The sequence below is a fragment of the Amphiura filiformis genome, chromosome 2, assembly GCF_039555335.1.
Source record: "Amphiura filiformis chromosome 2, Afil_fr2py, whole genome shotgun sequence".
NCBI classification, from domain to species: domain Eukaryota; kingdom Metazoa; phylum Echinodermata; class Ophiuroidea; order Amphilepidida; family Amphiuridae; genus Amphiura; species Amphiura filiformis.
In genome coordinates, this window is record NC_092629.1 from 24,963,072 (window position 1) to 24,981,322 (window position 18,251).

The 18,251-nt window shown below is 36.9% G+C and overlaps 1 protein-coding gene and 1 long non-coding RNA gene across 2 annotated transcripts; both read right to left on the bottom strand.

Moving 5' to 3' along the window:
* Positions 1 to 1,283: 1,283 nt before the first annotated feature.
* LOC140146017 (uncharacterized) lies at positions 1,284 to 5,623 on the bottom strand. The gene is made up of 3 exons (XR_011858174.1): positions 5,162 to 5,623; positions 4,062 to 4,180; positions 1,284 to 2,982 (listed from the first exon to the last, which is right to left on the bottom strand). It is a non-coding gene; the product is annotated as an uncharacterized lncRNA (long non-coding RNA).
* Positions 5,624 to 10,093: 4,470 nt separating this feature from the next.
* On the bottom strand, positions 10,094 to 10,681 carry LOC140139319 (uncharacterized). Its single transcript, XM_072161102.1, has one exon. It carries the CDS (start codon positions 10,679 to 10,681, stop codon positions 10,094 to 10,096), a length of 588 nt encoding a protein of 195 aa, XP_072017203.1.
* Positions 10,682 to 18,251: the final 7,570 nt, after the last annotated feature.

Sequence of the window (18,251 nt, forward strand, 5' to 3'; positions counted from 1 at the left end):
AACCAAGCCGCTGTAACAGCCCCATGCGGGGATTGTGCCACTGTCCCAGCTTTACCCTGACAAATTTTCTAAAATCCTCTTTTTCTTTTTCAGGCCTACTAAAAGGTCAGAGCTACACTGTACAAGTAACAACCAACTGCCAGACACCATTAACCAATGCCACTGTGACCCATTTCATGTCACATTTTGCAGCGGAGGCAGATGGAAGTCATGGAACAAATGAAATATTAAAAAGGACTGAAATAATGACCGGATTCAGAAACGCACTTCAATCTCACTAATTGAAGAACAATACTTGTGTTGAAAGTCGGGACTCATAAATTAGGTGTAACAGAATGTGTGAAAATTTATTAAGATCTATTAGAAATATTCAATCCAATAGATTAGAATTCAATCTAATTCAATTTTAATATATGGGATTAAAATTGCTTAGATTGATTTTTAACCCCTTAGATTAAAATCAAATTAGATGTATTCAAATTAGATTTTTTTAAATCCATCCAAATGTTTTTTAGATTAAAAATCAAATAAGATTGAATTCTAGATTGAATATTTCTAATAGATTAGATCCAATTTTGGATTTGTCCCAGATCACAATCACTTAGAGGGAATATGCTGAATTGTATTATAAAATAAAGACTGCACAAAAAGTAACGCAGCTGTTATAAACATGCCTGTAGCGTTTGAACTAATAATTGTGTTCACAATATTTCAACATAGAAAGAAGGATGATTTATTTACGCGCATTTTGATACCCCATTAGTCCAATCTCGTTCAATAATAACAACACAGCAGTGTTTTTAAAGAAAAATACCCGAATTGAAAGTTGCGGTTATTTGTATTGATATGAAGTCATTGATTGAAACCATTGATTGCTGCAAATGGCAACTTTTAAATTTGTGGTTTTTCTTTAAAAGCACTATGTACTGTGTTATCAGTATTGAACGACATTTCACAAATGGGGTATCAAAATGAGCGTAAATAAATCATCCTTCTTTCTATGTAGAAATATTGTGGAAACGATTACTAGTTCTGAACTTATAGGCATATTTCAGCTGTGTTACTTTTTTGTGCAGACTTTTATTGGATATCTTCCATCACACAATAGAGGATACATGTAGTAAAAAATCCCCATCATTTATTATCTAGTAAGTAGGTGTGTTCAACTGTTTTGGTTTGTTGGACTTCCTTCTTCATACTTTTTAATGAAAAAAATAGTGCTTTTATTTTTTCACTTCCTTACAGATCTCAAAATAAATTAAAACAATGATCAAAGCTACATATTCACCATGCATTTTTGTTTATTTCATGAACTCTTGTCTTTCTAATAATTATGTACCAGAGAAATAGGTGTAAAAATACATTTAGTAATGAAGTATGAGATAATGAGTGCAAAAAGACCATTTATTTACAGTCTATTGGCAGCCACTAGTCTTTTGAGAAGGCTTTTGTTCAGACCTTCATTTGGGGGGCCCTTTGTCAAGGCCATTTGGCACCACTTGTCAAGAGGAATGAAGAACACCTTGAAGTTAACAAAGATCAGGGGCACAAAGGCCAAAACTGAAAAACTGCAGGCAATGGCCCTGACTGAAATTCGAGTCCAACTTGTGTGTTAATATGGTGCCTTCACAAAAGACTACATTGTAGCATTGACTGACATCGGCTAGTCTTTCCTGAAGGCTTTGGGTGTGAATGCATTGATGCACAGTCACAGCTTTCATGAAAGAAACAGTGTCTGCCAATAATAAACTATGAACACTTACACTCCTTTAAAAGCATTTATAAGTCAAGGGTTTACATGTAGGACCTTCTTTTATTTTAGTTTTATGTTAAGGGTTTACATGTAGGGTCTTCTTTTATTTATTTAATAAATAACAGACATTAACGAGGCCTTATCTGCAATAGCTGCCAAGTGTCATATTTTAGATAAATTATCAAAATGTCTATGGGGCAGCTATTGCAGTTAGGCCTTCTGGTCCTAAACCCTTGATTAGTGGACTGGATACTCATCATATTTACGGGGATGAAGGTAAACCAGTAGCAGCTACTAAACAATTTGGTCTACAATTACTCTATCCTGCATCCGCTAATCCTAAGGTGCGCTAGTCATAAATGTCACTAGTCCAAGAAAAAAATGGTCGCTAGTCCTAATGGCTGCAGATTTTCCATTGCTAAGGTCTTGTAAACCTTATTTATTTTTGGACTTGTGAACCATTTCCTATTTTTTCGGACTAGCGATCCGTATTTTTGGACTAGGGAACCTTGGCTATACATTGGTTCCCCTCAAGTTCAGTAGTGACGTAGGTGCATATTTTGGTGGGCGCCGTATTGAATCGTGTGCGTATAGTTAATGTGTAGCAAAAAAGGGTGGTTCGTGTGGCGCAGCCATGAAAAGACATTGACGTCACTGCTGAATTTGAGGCAAACCAAAGAAAAGTGCCTAGAACATTTCCAATAATTCCATATAACTTTTACAGCCTGTAAGGAACTATGCATTACGATTACATCACATGATGTCAGAGTCATTTGTTGAGGTCCTTATTATTTTAATAATTGGAGCAAACATTTACTAGTTAGTTTATGCACCACATAAATTACTATGCAAGTATTTAAGTTCTCATCAAATGTTCACCCTCCAGAAAAGATTTTCTTCAAAAATTTAATTGTTGACATAATGTTGGGAAAGTTTTCAATGCATGCGAGTGATAGCCCTACTACGGCCTTTTGACTGTGGTGGTCCAAAACCATGCTATATCGTAAAACCTGGCTATATCCAGAGAACTGCTAAACCCAGACTGCTAATTCCCCCTTTTGGGTGGAGCGGTTAGTGGGTTTTAGCAGTTCTCGGATATAGTGTGTTTAAAAAGCCCTATAGTACGGCTAGCGAGTGATGCGACAGATAACAGATGCCAGCTGTTGACTTCCAAACCATCATCCTCTTTGTCTTTCACGAAACCAGTATCCTCAGTAGTACTGCTGCACCTGGAAATTGGAATAAAATAAAATAATAGCCAATGATTAATTATTACACATTATTATCAGGATTATGGTATCTAGGCTGTTTGTGTGTTTTTATAGTACTACACCTGCCCAATTTTGTGCCTATTTGTGCATTTTTCTCAAAAATTATAGGGCATTGGGGACAAGTAAGATATGTATATTATAGGGGCAAGGACTACAACTACTGCACTGGAAATTTTATATCAGCACAGACAACAGTTGTGGAGTTACAGTCAAAAATGAGGGAAAACCAATATTTGATCAAAAAATCAATAACTACTTGCTTTGAGTTGCTGAATTTTCAGTACAGTAGTTGGGAGTCCTTGCCCCTATACATATCTTACTTGTCACCAATGTGCTATAATTTTTATGAAAAATGCAAAAAATAAGCACAAAATTGGCCAGGGTGTAGTACTCCTTAAAGCCTTAATGTACTATCTTTTTAAATTTTTAGATTTTCCTTCCAAAATGATAAATTATTGTAGCAGAGTCATGATATGCTATTTCAATAGGTGTGAGGTCAAAGGTCATAAAGTCAAAAGTAGTCACTTGCAATCATTTTGCAATTTTAATTTTTTTTATGAACTGTGAGAGCGGAGACAGATTTAAAGCACTAATCTGTAATTTACTAAGTCTACTAGTCGTGCATAGTTTCATGGGCATAGCCATCTTTTTTAGTAAGGAGGGCAAAATAAAACTTAGGTGGTACACAAAAAAACTCTGCATTGCAAAAAAAGTTGCATCATACAATTATACATAGAGAGGTTGTATGTCTTTGCTTCTAAAAAAGGCTTAATTGGGACGTAGCACGCAAAAATTTCGTATTTTACACTATTTTCGGTCATGATCAGGTTAATTTCGGTAGAAAAGGGTTCCTTGTCCCTTTTCTTTTCTTTTGCCCTTCTGATTTTCTCTTTTATTTTTTGTCAGAGGGCACTTTCATTTCATATATACCTGTCGTGCCTGAGAATTAAATATAGGAACACATAGGAATAAGGTATTGGCATTTTGTGTGGTGTGCTGCACCCCTTGGCTACAACTTTGTAAATGAAATTACTTACATCCTCCTCAATAAGGAAAGCTGTGCTGTTCGGTTGCAGGTGCTTTGCTTCAGCGTGTGTTTATAGTTCAGATTTATGGAAGATATGCCTTGCAGAATGGACCTTTCGTGTGCCAGTTTCTGGAAAGACAATACAGTATGACATTGTAATTAAAGCCATTGTAACATTTGCTAAGGGGAAAGCCCTGAATATTTTTCAAAATTCTGTTTTTACACGATTGCTTTGTAAACATATAGTAGGCCTACATACTCTGCAAAAATCAAGACTTTATGTTTGCTCACTTGCTGTGGGTTGGGATTGAGACTGAAGATGAAGTCAAAATCATATTTTCCTATAGACGAATCAAATTTCACGCATTCCTGCACCTTAATGGCAGCCATAGCCGCGACGGGGACCAAACTATCTCACCTAAAATGTGAAATGATGCGCCCTTGAAGGATATTTTAAACTGCATTCTACCACCCGTGTTACACACAGACAAAAGAATGATGACAGTTTACAACACAAAAGAATCTCACATCAAATTTTAAGCGGGTTTAATCCACCCAATTGGGCACTCACAACACCTGTTTGGTGCATGCAGGGACCCTAATAAGGCCAAATAAAAAAATAAACATGTTTCACGTCCCTCCCGCTTCCTTTTTGAGGTTTCTTCAAATATGTTTTTATTTTTGAAATTCGGTTATAACTTTTCAAAATATATGTCTAGGAAGTTAGGATGCTTTCTATAGCCTTGTTAAGATACAAGAAACACGTTAGGAAGGTTTTGTGATCATTTGAGGGGGTGTAACTCTCCTCCTTTTTCCAGGCATTATTGTATACGCTAAAACACTGAGCTCTAAGTATGGCTATTTACACCAATTTTGTGATAAAAAATAGAAAATGAAAAGACCCCTCTTCCTCCTTTTTTTTCGAAAACCCGGACGTGAAACATGTTTTTTATTTTACTTGGCCTAATGGCCGACCAAATCCTGACCATGACTTGGCTCGTTGGATTCGTCTATACTATAGCGAATCCTCACTGCCAGTTAAAATTAATGTTGTGTCGTTTAGTTTTACTTGTGCATTAAAAAAATTAATGAGTATAAAAAGAAACTCACCTTGCAGAGTCGAGGTACAAACAACACACCCAACATACTCAGCCAGGAGAACGGTATACACATACACGACATACACTGTATTGCAATGATCATGAATGTACAGTCATGACAGTGCATGAACAACAGATCTGTGTGATGCAGTGGTGAATGGGACAAATCTCGTCATGTTTTCGTGTAGTCCGAGGTGCTCTGACGATAACACTCCGATCGCCAGGCAATCTACGTGTAGTAGGCCAGTGGGACAACGAAAGCGCTACGTGAACGAGCTAGTTTTCGTGGTATATTCGATGTCCGTGGCCTTAAACTGTCCTTATCCATCATGTCATTTGCTTCTCTAAATATTCAGTGAATTGAATACTAATATTACTATTGCAAACTAGTCCAAGCACGTCGCTAAAATGAGGCAAATAATTCGATTTTCGCAACTGGATACTTTTGTCAGTGTTATGACTGTCGCAAAAACAGCTGATCGAGGTCAGAGGTGAAATCTGTCAATCAAACTACTTTCGCGCATGCGCAAATGGCACACCTGAACTTAGGGAAATATTTTGCCGAAGGCATTGAGGTGGTGTGCTCGCACACTGACAACATTTGATTGAATGGACTGTAGGCTCCTGCGCCGTGATTACGGTGAAGGACACCGGTTCAAATCCTTTGTTTGGAGCCAATCGATAAAAGCATGCAGGGCTTCTATACCCATGTACAGTTTATCCCTACATAACCTATGTCTTGAATACGCTGGCAAAGTTATGTAATAATCGGATTAATACTATATAGCAGTAGGTAAAAACAAGTTTTGAATAATATAATCCGCGCTATAAAGTCCCATTCAGTGATCCCAGCGAAAGTGAAAAAAAAAATCAAATTGTTACGTTTATAAATTTTTTTGATGAAAAACAAATGGCAAAAAAACAAAACATGAAAACGACAGTATTGACGAAGTTGAAGCCCCATTCAAATACATGTAGCTAATTTATATACTGTCAGTACCGGTATATAAATTACAGACTCACGTAAATGCATTATTTTTTGTCTTAATAGACACACGGTTTTCGGCTGAACCACTGCACTAGAAAGCTATGTTAGCACATCTATGACAATGACGAAAGGTACAAAATCAGCCAAATCAAAAAATCACTGAATGGGCCTTTAGTTCCCTCTCCTTACCCTGGCAATATAAATCAAAGAAAAATAAAGAAAGAAAACAAGAAAAGAAAATTAACCAAATTAATGGATCTGGAATGAGCGTTTTGAGCGTTTCGATAGTATTTTTTGTGGGACATGAGAGCACATCAGACATATCGAATTGCATTCTGAATACGAAGAATGTCTTTCTGATAACAAATAAATTTCATTGTTTGAAATTCACGATATAATACAAATTTTATGACAAATTATTAAAATTTGATATTTTCACATTTTTGATAAATAACAGTCCTCGAAGTAAATATCATAAATCTAATGTTATATTCTTAAACAGTCCCTGGCATGATACCATACATGTATAGGCCTATGTATAGTAAATTTGTCTGCTTTATCTGTTTTGTGCTGTTTAAGCAAATAGTTAAACATAATTTCCATAAAATGTAAGCTTTTACTGTCAGCTAGATATGTCCCCTTTTAATTTTGAGCAGAACAAGTGAGGTAAAGCAAAGAAAATTGAAATTTACCACTACTAGCGCCAATGAATGTTATAAGATTGTAAAACGGTACGATCCTCTGGGTGGGGGTGTGTGTGGGGGTGTGTGCGTATGTGTGTCCTGCACGCGTATTTTTTTTTCTACAACTATAACGGGACGCAATACGATACCGGTATGTTATAAGAATCAAACTTACAAGAAAGATGGCTCTTGTCAAATCCTACAATTCTGTCAGAGAAAATATGCATATTTGCATTAAATTTTAATTAATTGACATAATTGATTAATTAATAAATATTTTATTTAATGATTTACCATAATTCCAAATATGTCAAACAATATGTCAAATTAAAGCTAATGAAATGCTTTATAAATTGGTCAGAGCGCATTTTGCAGAATGCATTTAGTACTTTAGTTACATGATTCCAAACATTCTATTCCAATTTTTTGCTATACACGCATAGGAGCTGTACTTTTAAAATCCGCGCCTAATCAATAATAATATTCTTTCACTCCATTGTCAAAGTACTGTGCTCCCTGTAGCTGTAGCATTATGGAGTGTTAAAACCCAAATGTGATATAAGGACAAAGCTGTGCATGTTGGTACTTAATTGTTTGGATTCTTACGTTGAAATTCCCTTGTATTAGTATTTTTATGTGTAGTGTATAGTGGTCATAAATTATATAGCTTTTAAATTTTGGGCATTTTTGCTCTGTTGCACTGTACCATTATGGAATTTGAGCAAATCAATTACCGACACAAGCAGGTATACAGTGTATTATTTTATTTTTATTTCGTATCTCAGGAGCACAGCTCACTTGGTAAGGCATCAGAATTTGGTACACTAGCGCTTCGAACTTTAAATCGGAAGGTGGTGAGTTCGAGCCTCATCACGGTCACATTAATTTTATAAACCAAATATTGTTCGAACTTTTCATATTTGTTTTTCTTTTATTGTTTCTTTTCTTTGTCTTTTTTTCTTCTTGTTTTCTTTATTTTTTTCTTTATTTTTCTTTGATCCATATTGCCAGTGTAAGGAGAGGAGGGAACTAACGGCCCATTCAGTGATTTTTTTCATCCGGACGATCGTAAAAATCATCAAAATTCAGATTTTGTACAAGACTGCGGAACTCAGTCTTCAATGATATAGTCAGTAATAATCTTTTGGTCATTATATGACTATCATCATTTGACGATCATCCGAAGAGCAGTTTCAGACAATTGCTTGGGATTGTTGGGGCAGAGGTTATCTTTTGAATTCTTTCATGACCACCGAAGCAGAGTTAAACCTGTCAAGGACACTCGGCGTAAATTGAACTGACCATGTCACTCGCCACAAAAGAATGTCAAAGGTCATAAAACATCAACTTGGTGTCTTCTGCTAGTGGTTCAGCCCTAAGCCGTGTAGGCCTATTTAAGACAAAAATAATGCATTTTCGTGAATCTGTAATTTATATACTGACAGTATATATAAATTAGCTACATGTATTTGAATGGGGCTTCAACTTCGTCAATACTGCCGTTTTCTTGGGTTTTGTGCCAATTTTTTTATTAAAATATTTTATAAAAGTAACAATTTGATTTTTTTTTTTCACTTTCGCTGGGATCACTGGGGCTTTGCGACGCGATATATTCAAAACTTGTATTCACCTACTGTTATAGCATTAATCCGATTATTACACAACCTCACCAGCGTATTCAAGATATCCAATGCAAATAATCACCTAGATTATGACGTATCATACCGTAAATGGGCTATTCCAGAAAATAGGTGCACACCCCCTATAGAGGAGTAACTTTTCAATCTAAGAAATGTCCGGATTTCCATGTCTGCTTTCTGAAAACTACTGGAATTCCAGTTGCAAATGTTACTGGAAAAAGCTTGGAAATCCAATCAAATGCAGTTAAAATCACGGAAATGCTGAAAATGCGCTCTCAAATTGCGGATTTTTGATTTTGAACTATTTTTCTGCCGGATTTTTTTGCCTTTGGGCACTTTAAAAGTCTGGATTTCCAACAATCACGACTGGACAAAAAGTCCGGATATCCGAACTCCTCTATAGGGGGTGTGCATCTATTTCCTGGAATAGCCCAATATGGCGGAGTACTCAAATTCATTCAACAAAAGCATGATTACAAGCTATTGCAATCTACCGCGACAGCTCGTCTCACACACATAACAAATGCACAAATACGATCAAATAGGTTGACGACAACGTTTGATTGAATGCACTGCATTGTGCCATGATTACGGTGAAGGACACCGGTTCAATTCCTTTGTATGGAGCCAATCAATAATTTCACGCACATCCTCTATTATTGCCCAATTATTGCCCGGGATGATTGCACACTGTAAAAGAGCTATTGTTATAATGTTTGATGAAATCGTGTTTAACTACCGTATTTGCTTAAGAAGGGCACAATACAGATAAAGCAGACAGATTGACTACATGTGGTACATGTATATACATATTAATATAGGGAATGTGTGTGAGTCGAGTATTACCTAATTATAATAGGGCGTATCCAAAAATGAATTCACGCCCCTTTCAAATGTCGAGCCAAAGTGCAGGCCCTATGGATATTGCGTATAAAACGTGACCGTATCCCTAAATCACATGAGGAAAATGCAATAATTTTTCTATAAGCGAAAAGATAAATAGTTTCTCCGTTTTCATGTAAAATTTGATGAAAATCCAAGCTATGGTTGAGGAGATATGGGCCAAAACACACATTTTAAAATTTGATTTTTTGTACCTTAGAGACAATGCTGGCCATAAGTGTTGGGACGGTTTGATAGGGTAATGTAAATAAGCCCCCACTCCCCCGATCAATGTTGAATTCGACTTTTTGGTCACACGAGCCTTGTGGCACCCAACATTGATTGGTGGGGAAGGGGAGGGTTGGGGTGTTAGGAAAGTGTTTAGGCTTGACACCAAAGAAACCTCCACTTTATCACGTTAATAATAACGGAAATAAGGTCATACTATAGTGTACGTTTTCCATAAGTGTCCCAACACATTTTGGCCATGGTTGTAGGATGGAAATGGTTAGTAGGCGCAACAGCAACCTACTCCCAACAATTTGGGCTGGGTTAAAATTGCACGACGGAACAAAAGTAAGTGACCGGCACCGGTGAGACGTAGAAATACCCTGGAGAGGAGAGGTTACCAGCACAATCACTCTCAGTAAATGCAACATCAATTTACTCCCTATGATGGAAAAATGGGCAGGGTCAATTCAACACAATATAATAACAAAATAAACAATATCATGGTGGAACAATATACATTAATCAGGAAGCGTGAACAGATGGGTTTTCAAGCTGGTCTGGAATTGGTCGACAGATTGCGAACTGCGAATGAATGATGGTAGTTGATTCCAAAGAGATGGTGCGGCTGAAGAGAATGAGCGGTAACCGTATGAAGCAGTCTTGAGCGCGATAGTTGGCGGAGGCTGCAGAAGCAATTCAGATGATGAGCGAAGAAGGCGAGTTGGCTTTCGAATGACAATGATTTCCTTGATGTAATCAGGTGCTAACCCATGAATAGCCTTGAAGGTAATGAGAAGAATTTTGAATATGATTCTCTTCTTGACAGGCAGCCAGTGGAGTTGGCGCAACACAGGTTTCATGTGACAGCGACCTTTTACTCGAGTAACCAACCGGGCCGCAGCGTTTTGAATCCTCTGTAATTTATCAACTTCTGAAATGGGAAGACCGTATAACAATGAATTGCAATTATCTAACCGCGATGTGATGAATGCGTGTACCAACTTCTCAGTGGATGGCTGATCGAGAAAGCTCCGCAATCTTCCAATTTTGTACAACGCGAACGACGCACTCTTGCAAATGCTGTTGACATGCTTAGCCATGGTCATGTTGGTGTCGATAACAACGCCGAGGTTCCGTGCAGAAGATGATATTGAAACGTCGACGTCGCTAATATGAAGAGAAGAAATCGGTGCAGACGGAACAAAACGAGAATTGAGGTGAAGAATCTCAGCATGAGCATGTTTTTCACCATCCAGCACTTAACATCCTTAACACAGCGTTCGACGATGGGTATGACAGTGTCCGATTCACAAGGATTAAAGGTGATATATACTTGTGTGTCGTCAGCATAGATCATGCATTGAAGGTTATGGGCGTTGACAATTTCCTCTATAGGTGATATGTACATTGTAAATGCAAGAGGACCAAACACCGATCCTTGTGGTGCGCCACGCGTCACGGGTCTGGGGTTAGATTGGGTGCCATCAATCAGAACTGACTGTCGACGCTCATGAAAGTAGGATTGAAGCCACTTCAATGCCAGGCCACAGATGCCGAAGCGATTCTGTAAACGACGAAGGAGTGCATGATGATCTATCGTATCAAAAGCCGCCGACAGATCCAACAGCACCAAGATGACTTCACTATGTTGATCTACGGCACGAAGGATGTCATTTGTGACCCGGATAAGAGCTGTCTCGGTGCTGTGGAACTGTCGATACGCAGATTGAGCTTTTGCGTGCATGTCATTGTCAGATAGATATTGTTGAAGTTGAAAAACAGCAGCACGTTCCAAGATCTTATGCAAAAAAGGCAAGTTGGATATTGGACGATAGTTCGTCAACACATTCCGATCTAGCGTAGGCTTTTTCATCAGAGGCGAGATCAGCGCAGATTTCAGCTCAGCAGGGATTTCGCCACGAGAGAACGACTCATTAATAATTTCGGTGATGGCAGGTAAGAGCGAATCAAGCATCTCTGCAAGAAGCCATGTCGGAATGGGATCAAGGGTGCAAGATGTTTTTGAAGACTGCATGATGATCTTGCGAACTTCGTCATCAGTAACCTTACAAAACTTTACAAGCTCAGTTTTGCAGGAATCCGATATATCGACAGACAATGTTCCAGGATCAGTGCTGACAAGCTGCGAGTGAATGTTGTCCACCTTGGAATCAAAGAAATCTTGGAATTGCGTTGTGAGATCGTCTAGAGAGCAAGAATCTGGTAGCATTTTGGCTGACTTAGCAGTGGCGAGTTTGTCAACAGTGCGGAAAAGTTCACGCTGATTGCAACTCGTGAGCTTGGTGTTGTAGTATACTCTTTTTGCAGACTCAAGCGAAGTGCGATAGTCAGAGCAGAAGGAATGGAAAATGTCTTTATCGATAGTAAGACCAGACTTGAACCATTTCCTCTCCAGACGACGTTTCTCTCTTTTTGACCCACGGAGACTTTCGTCGTACCAAGGCGCATGAGGACGCAGGGATATTTCTCGCTCACACTCAGGAGCATGTTTATCTAATGCTACACGCAGCACGGAGTTATATAGATGGATCACGATCTTCAGCATCATCAAACAAACAAGATGATTTGATATCATTTTGCATATCATCTCTGTTAATATCGCGAAGCTTACGAGATCTAATGACAAGTTTACTAAGCTGAGGTCTTGAAACATATATGGCACAGCAGACAGCATAATGGTCAGATCTAAGACCACGAATCACGGTAATAGGATCACTGACTAAATTATCGCACTGTCGCGAAATAATTAGGTCAAGCGTATGACCATGCTTGTGAGTGCTTTCTTTAACGTGTTGCACAAGATCCGCCGACGCCAAAATGTTAAGCATAGTAGAAGCATCAGTATCATTTAAATCGTCAACGTGGATGTTAAAGTCACCGACGACGACAGCGAACTTTCCTGGATAAACAGATAAGTCCTCCAGTAGTAAGGAAAAGTCACTGAAGAATTGCTTCATTGATATTGGATTAACCTTTGAGCGATGTGGACGGTAAACTGTCAGTAAGCGGAAGGAAGATTGATTTGTTGAAGTTATCAGGAGATCCACAATCTCAAACGACTGAAAGTTTGCAGCAGTGTACTCTTTGACCTGGAATTCCTTCCGATGGATGATACATATGCCTCCGCCCCGACGAGCAGTTCTGGGGCACAGTGGACTTCATAACCTGGTAAGGTGACTTTGATATCTGCAAGGGCGTGGTTGTCACGGTGATCTCCAGTAAGCCACGCTTCCGTTACAGCAAGTATATCAAGTCTTTCTGAGATAATGAGATCGCAAACATGAGTTGCTTTGTTTTTCATTGATTGTGTGTTCCATGTTGCAAATCTGGTGCAAGAATTCTTGCTGAGTTGAGTGGATGGAAGTAATGGAATATGACGAAGATTGCTTTTGTTAACAGTTCTTACAAAGTTACTTGCAGGGTAAACGTCCTTTCTGGCTTTAATAACCTGTCTAATTATACGTTTTTTATGAGTTCCGCCACGACAACCACGAACATTTACTTCATAAAGATTTTTAAAAAGCGATCCTTTAGCAAAACAGTTGTTGATCACACCTTTGCTGACACGATTTAAAAGGTCGCGGTTATAGCAAAAAGGACGCATGATACATAAATGAGTCAAAGTACATAGAGTTATCGACGAAAACAAATCAATATAGTCGATTAAGATGATCGATTACAGTTAACATGGTATACGGTGAGCAACTAATATGATATCAACTTTTACACAGCAAATTCATCACGATAAATTGTCACAAAATACATAAAAATGGCGAAATTTAAAAGTTCTTGCAGACAAAATAGTTGATCTTGGTGTGCTGCCAAAGGTATATCATCTTCTTTTGCTAGTCATTCTGAGAATTCTATTTGTGGAACTTGTAATTGTAAAATAAGAGCATCCCAATCTGAAACCACTTGTATTCAATGCTCTCTAAATTACCATATTGATTGTGTATCTGTTGAAAATGATAATGCCTCTTACTGGTGCCACTCATGCTTTTACAGAACATGTCTCATTGAACTTCCTTTTTGTAATGAACCATTTATTGATTATAATTGTAAAATGTCTAAGGGGTTTACAATTGCTCATCTTAACATTCAAAGTTTACGAAACAAAGTGGACCATGTCAGAATTCTACTTGATGAAAATAATATTGATATTTTGTGCTTGACAGAAACTTGGCTGAATAATGATGATAATGATAGTAATATTACAATTGAAGGATTTAAATTTTGTAGACTTGATAGAACAACAATGGAGCATGGTGGATTATTATGTTATGTAAAAGATGGTATTGTTTTCAAAGATAAATCTGATTTGTATGATAATGAAGTTGAGGCTCTCTGGGTTGAGATCAATCTTCCTCACACTAGGCCAATTCTCCTTGGAACTGTATACAGAGTTCCTGATTCAAAGGCTGCCTATTTAGACAAATTAGATTTAGTCTTTCAAAACTGTACTTCTATTTATGATGATGTTGTAATAGTTGGTGATTTTAATTTGGATTTATGTAAAAAATGTAACAGTAGTAAAATAAATAAAGTTGCTACTCATTGAAACATGAAGCAACTTATTGATGATTATACACGAATTACTGAAACAACCAAAACAAAATTAGATCTTGCTTTTGTTTCTAATCCTAATCGAGTTTCTGACTCGGGTGTTCATAGTTTTGGTATCAGCGATCACTCCTTAATATACTTAGTACGGAAAATAAAAACCAAAAGCTCCTTCAAAAACAATTAAGTATCGCTCAATGAAAAAATTTAATGATAATGATTTTATTAACTCTATTAAGGGTAAAAATTGGGATAAGGTTTTAAATTGTAATAATGTTAATGATGCATTAAGTGTTTGGAAAGAACTATTCAATGATGTTTGTGATGATCATGCACCTATAAAAGAAAAGCTTGTGAAAGGATCACCACTTCCTGAATGGATTACTAGGGACTTCATTCAATTAACTAAAGATAGAGATTACCACTTCAAGAAAGCACACAAAACCAACAATCCTGAAGATTGGAAGACTGCTAAAGTGTTGAGAAATAAGGTTAATAATATGAATAAGTCTTTGAAAAAGACTTACTGTTGCAATGCTATTAATGAAAATGTAAATAATTCTAAAAAGTTGTGGTCTACTATTAAAAAGTTGATTCCTGACAATAAGTCTTCTGTTCATGCTGTCAAATCAAATGAGGGAATCACAGCTAATGATAAAGAAACTGCGGACAAATTCAATGAGTTTTTTGCATCAATTGGAAACAGTCTCGCCACTAAATTTAACAGTAATGATTATGATGACAAAGAATGTGTTCTGGGTAATCGTGTTAATGCTCAATTTTGTTTTGATTATATTACACCTGAATTTGTCTTTGATGAAATTTGTAAGATGAACAACAGCAAATCACCTGGTATTAGTAATTTCGATGTAAGGCTTTTAAAATTGGCTGCTCCAGTTATTTGTAAATCTCTGGCTTATATTTGTAATCTTTCGCTTTATACATCTTGTTTTCCAAATGACTGGAAGCAAGCCAAAATTACTCCTATTCATAAGGAGGGTGATAAGTATGATGTAAATAATTATAGACCAATTTCTGTGCTTCCTGTCCTTTCCAAGATTATTGAGCGAGCTGTTCATGATCAACTTTACAATTTCTTCACTGAAAATAGCATTTTAAACCCTTGTCAGTCAGGCTTCAGACGTAATCACTCTACTGCCACTACTCTTATTGATGTTTCCGATTACATTTTAAATAACATGAATCAGGGTGTTGTCACAGGAGCATTGTTCCTGGACCTCAAAAAAGCTTTTGATACTGTAAATCACACAATTCTTCTTCAAAAGCTTCATAGCTATGGTGTCACTGGTAATACTTTAAATTGGTTTAGGTCGTACTTAAGTGGTAGAATACAATCAGTCAATGTTAACTCTACACTCTCTGATTTTAAGAATGTAAACATCGGCATTCCACAGGGTTCGATCTTAGGTCCACTGTTGTTTATAATTTATGTTAATTCTCTTCCTGAATGTATTGATTGTAAATGTGTTATGTATGCTGATGATACAACTTTGCTTTTCAAATCGTCAGACCCATATGCTCTTCAGACTCAGATGAATGATAGCTTGTTAAAAATTGCTCGGTGGTTTGAAATCAACAAGCTTACTCTTAACATTAAGAAAACTAAGTACATGCTTTTTGGAACAAATCATACTTTGAAAAATTTTGATGACATTTCACTTATCTATGGTAATGAGTCTATCGAAAAGGTTGATAAATTTAAGTATTTGGGGGTCATATTTGATCCAATCTTAACTTGGAATGACCATATCAATTATATTTCTTCTGTTATTTCTAAACGTATTGGTGTCATTCGCAGAGTTAAGTTCTATCTTCCTCCAGCCACATTAAATTTACTTGCCAATGCATTGGTCTTCCCACACTTTGATTATTGCAGTCCTGTTTGGTCAAACTGCATTTCTGAACATTGTAATTCTCCAAATTCTTCAAAACAAACTTGCTCGTGTTCTTTTGTCTGCCGACATTAGAACACCCATTTCTGATATGATGAGCACTCTTTCCTGGGACAGATTAAATGTAAGATGGGATAAACAGCTTCTTGTAACTGTTTTTAAATGTCTTCATCATGATGCTCCTTCTTACCTCTCATGGCAATTTATTTTTACTTCTTCAATTCATTCAAAATGTACCAGAAGTCAATCTTGTAATACACTTGTCTTGCCATCTTGGAATAATAATTCAGGAAACGAACTTTTTCTTACAGAGGTGCCTCAGTGTGGAACAAACTGCCTTCTGATGTTCGCATTAATCTTACATCAATGAATGTGAATATGTTCAAATCAAAGATAAGCATATAATTCACACCTTTCCACCTCTGTTAGTACTAAATTTCACTTCCTGTTTGTTAAAATTCATGTTTTATAAAATACATTTTATCATCTTGATTTGTAAATGTTACCTACATGTACATATATGTACTCATTGTTCAATTTTGCTTTTCTTTTGTATTATGTAATTTATCTCTTGATATGTAAATTGTTAAAATCTTATATAATGTAATTATTATCAGGGTCTCATGGGAGACCAGTTTTTGTAAACTGAATGAAATACCCTGAATAAAGATTGTTATCTATCTATCTTACAGATCACTTAATCAGAAGCAAATAGATATTTCATGCTTCGAAACAGTTAAAAATTAGTTTGACAGGCACAGTCGTAACACTACGTGCAGCAGGTCGAGATCAGCGCATTGATTCAGTGCACAACTTATAAGTTCCCCCTAATGCTTTTTAAAATAAATCGAAAATTATTTAACGAAATGTAAAATTGTAAAAAGTTATGAGTAACCTTATTTGTTTTACAAATCTGGGCCAATTTGTAGTGTCACACATCATTGCGTTTGGCCACAATGGTTCATTATGTAAAAAAAGAGGGAGTTTTAAAAGTTGCACCTGAGTCCATAGGAGTCAATTGTCAAACAATACAGTATGTTAGGCCTGTCCATGTGTTTGTAAAGAGATAACGTGGTAAAAGACAATTTCAGATACAACTTATGAAAATCGTAATGTGTAAGTCAAATTTGTTTGGGAAACGAGCACGACATTGAAACGCAATAACTTACCAGACATTTTTCGACGGGTTTCAGCCAGATTCACTATAGACGTGTCCTGACGAACAGTCGTGACACGTCGACGAGGTGCTCTCGGCTGATTTTTCGCCTCTCCTGTCAACTGAAATTTTGTTCTCAATTTTCGAATTGCATTAGGCCCAACTCCCATACGACGAGCAATTTCTTTCACCGGTACATTTTCATCCAGCAAACCTATTGCTCTACCGCGAAGAAATTCGGGCAAACGCGGCATTATTAAAATGTGACTTTTCACATGTGATGAACTACTGGCGATGTGGTCTATTCTCACTGCAGTACATACCCCTTCCATCTCAGACATTTATCATTAAAAAGAAAGGAATAAAACATCTGCTTTGCTTTTCAAGAAGAAGAAGAATACCAAAGATTAAGTTTTCTTTTACAAACACATGAATATCCCTGGCCTACTGTATTGTTTGAGTATTGAGTCCTATGGACTCAGATGCAACTTTTAACACTGTTTAAAACGGTCTCCTTTTTTTACATAATGAACCATTGTGACCTAACGCAATGACGTGTGACGCTAAAATTTGGTCCACATGTGTAAAACAAATCAGGCTACCCACATCATTTTACAGGTTTGCATTTTGTCAAATAGTTTTCGATTTATTAAAAAAAATACGTAGGGGGGAACTTATAAGTTGTGCACCCTATAGAACTAGAACCTCGAGTCATCCTAGATGGAGGGAGGGCATAACAACAATGATTGTGGGACACCGAGGGCCTGATGGGGACATAAGCCGTTTTTTGACAAATTTCTTATGGGATTTTCTAAAATTTCAAACCGATTGGGGTTGGGGCACTATGATGCTACGCACTGTGTGAAAAAAAAACCGATTCAGCTAGCTCCCTTTATACCGCCCGCTACAGGCTGTATCAAAATGATTGGTACCGAAGACTTCTCATTTTTTGCCGATTTTTTTACTATTTTTGTGCCAGTTTGGGGTTAAATGTTTAACAATTTGTAATTATAGTAGTTTTATCTT

Bases quoted from the DNA above. Each gene is read 5' to 3' on its own strand.
- LOC140139319 (XM_072161102.1), bottom strand. From the start codon at position 10,681: ATGACCATGGCTAAGCATGTCAACAGCATTTGCAAGAGTGCGTCGTTC.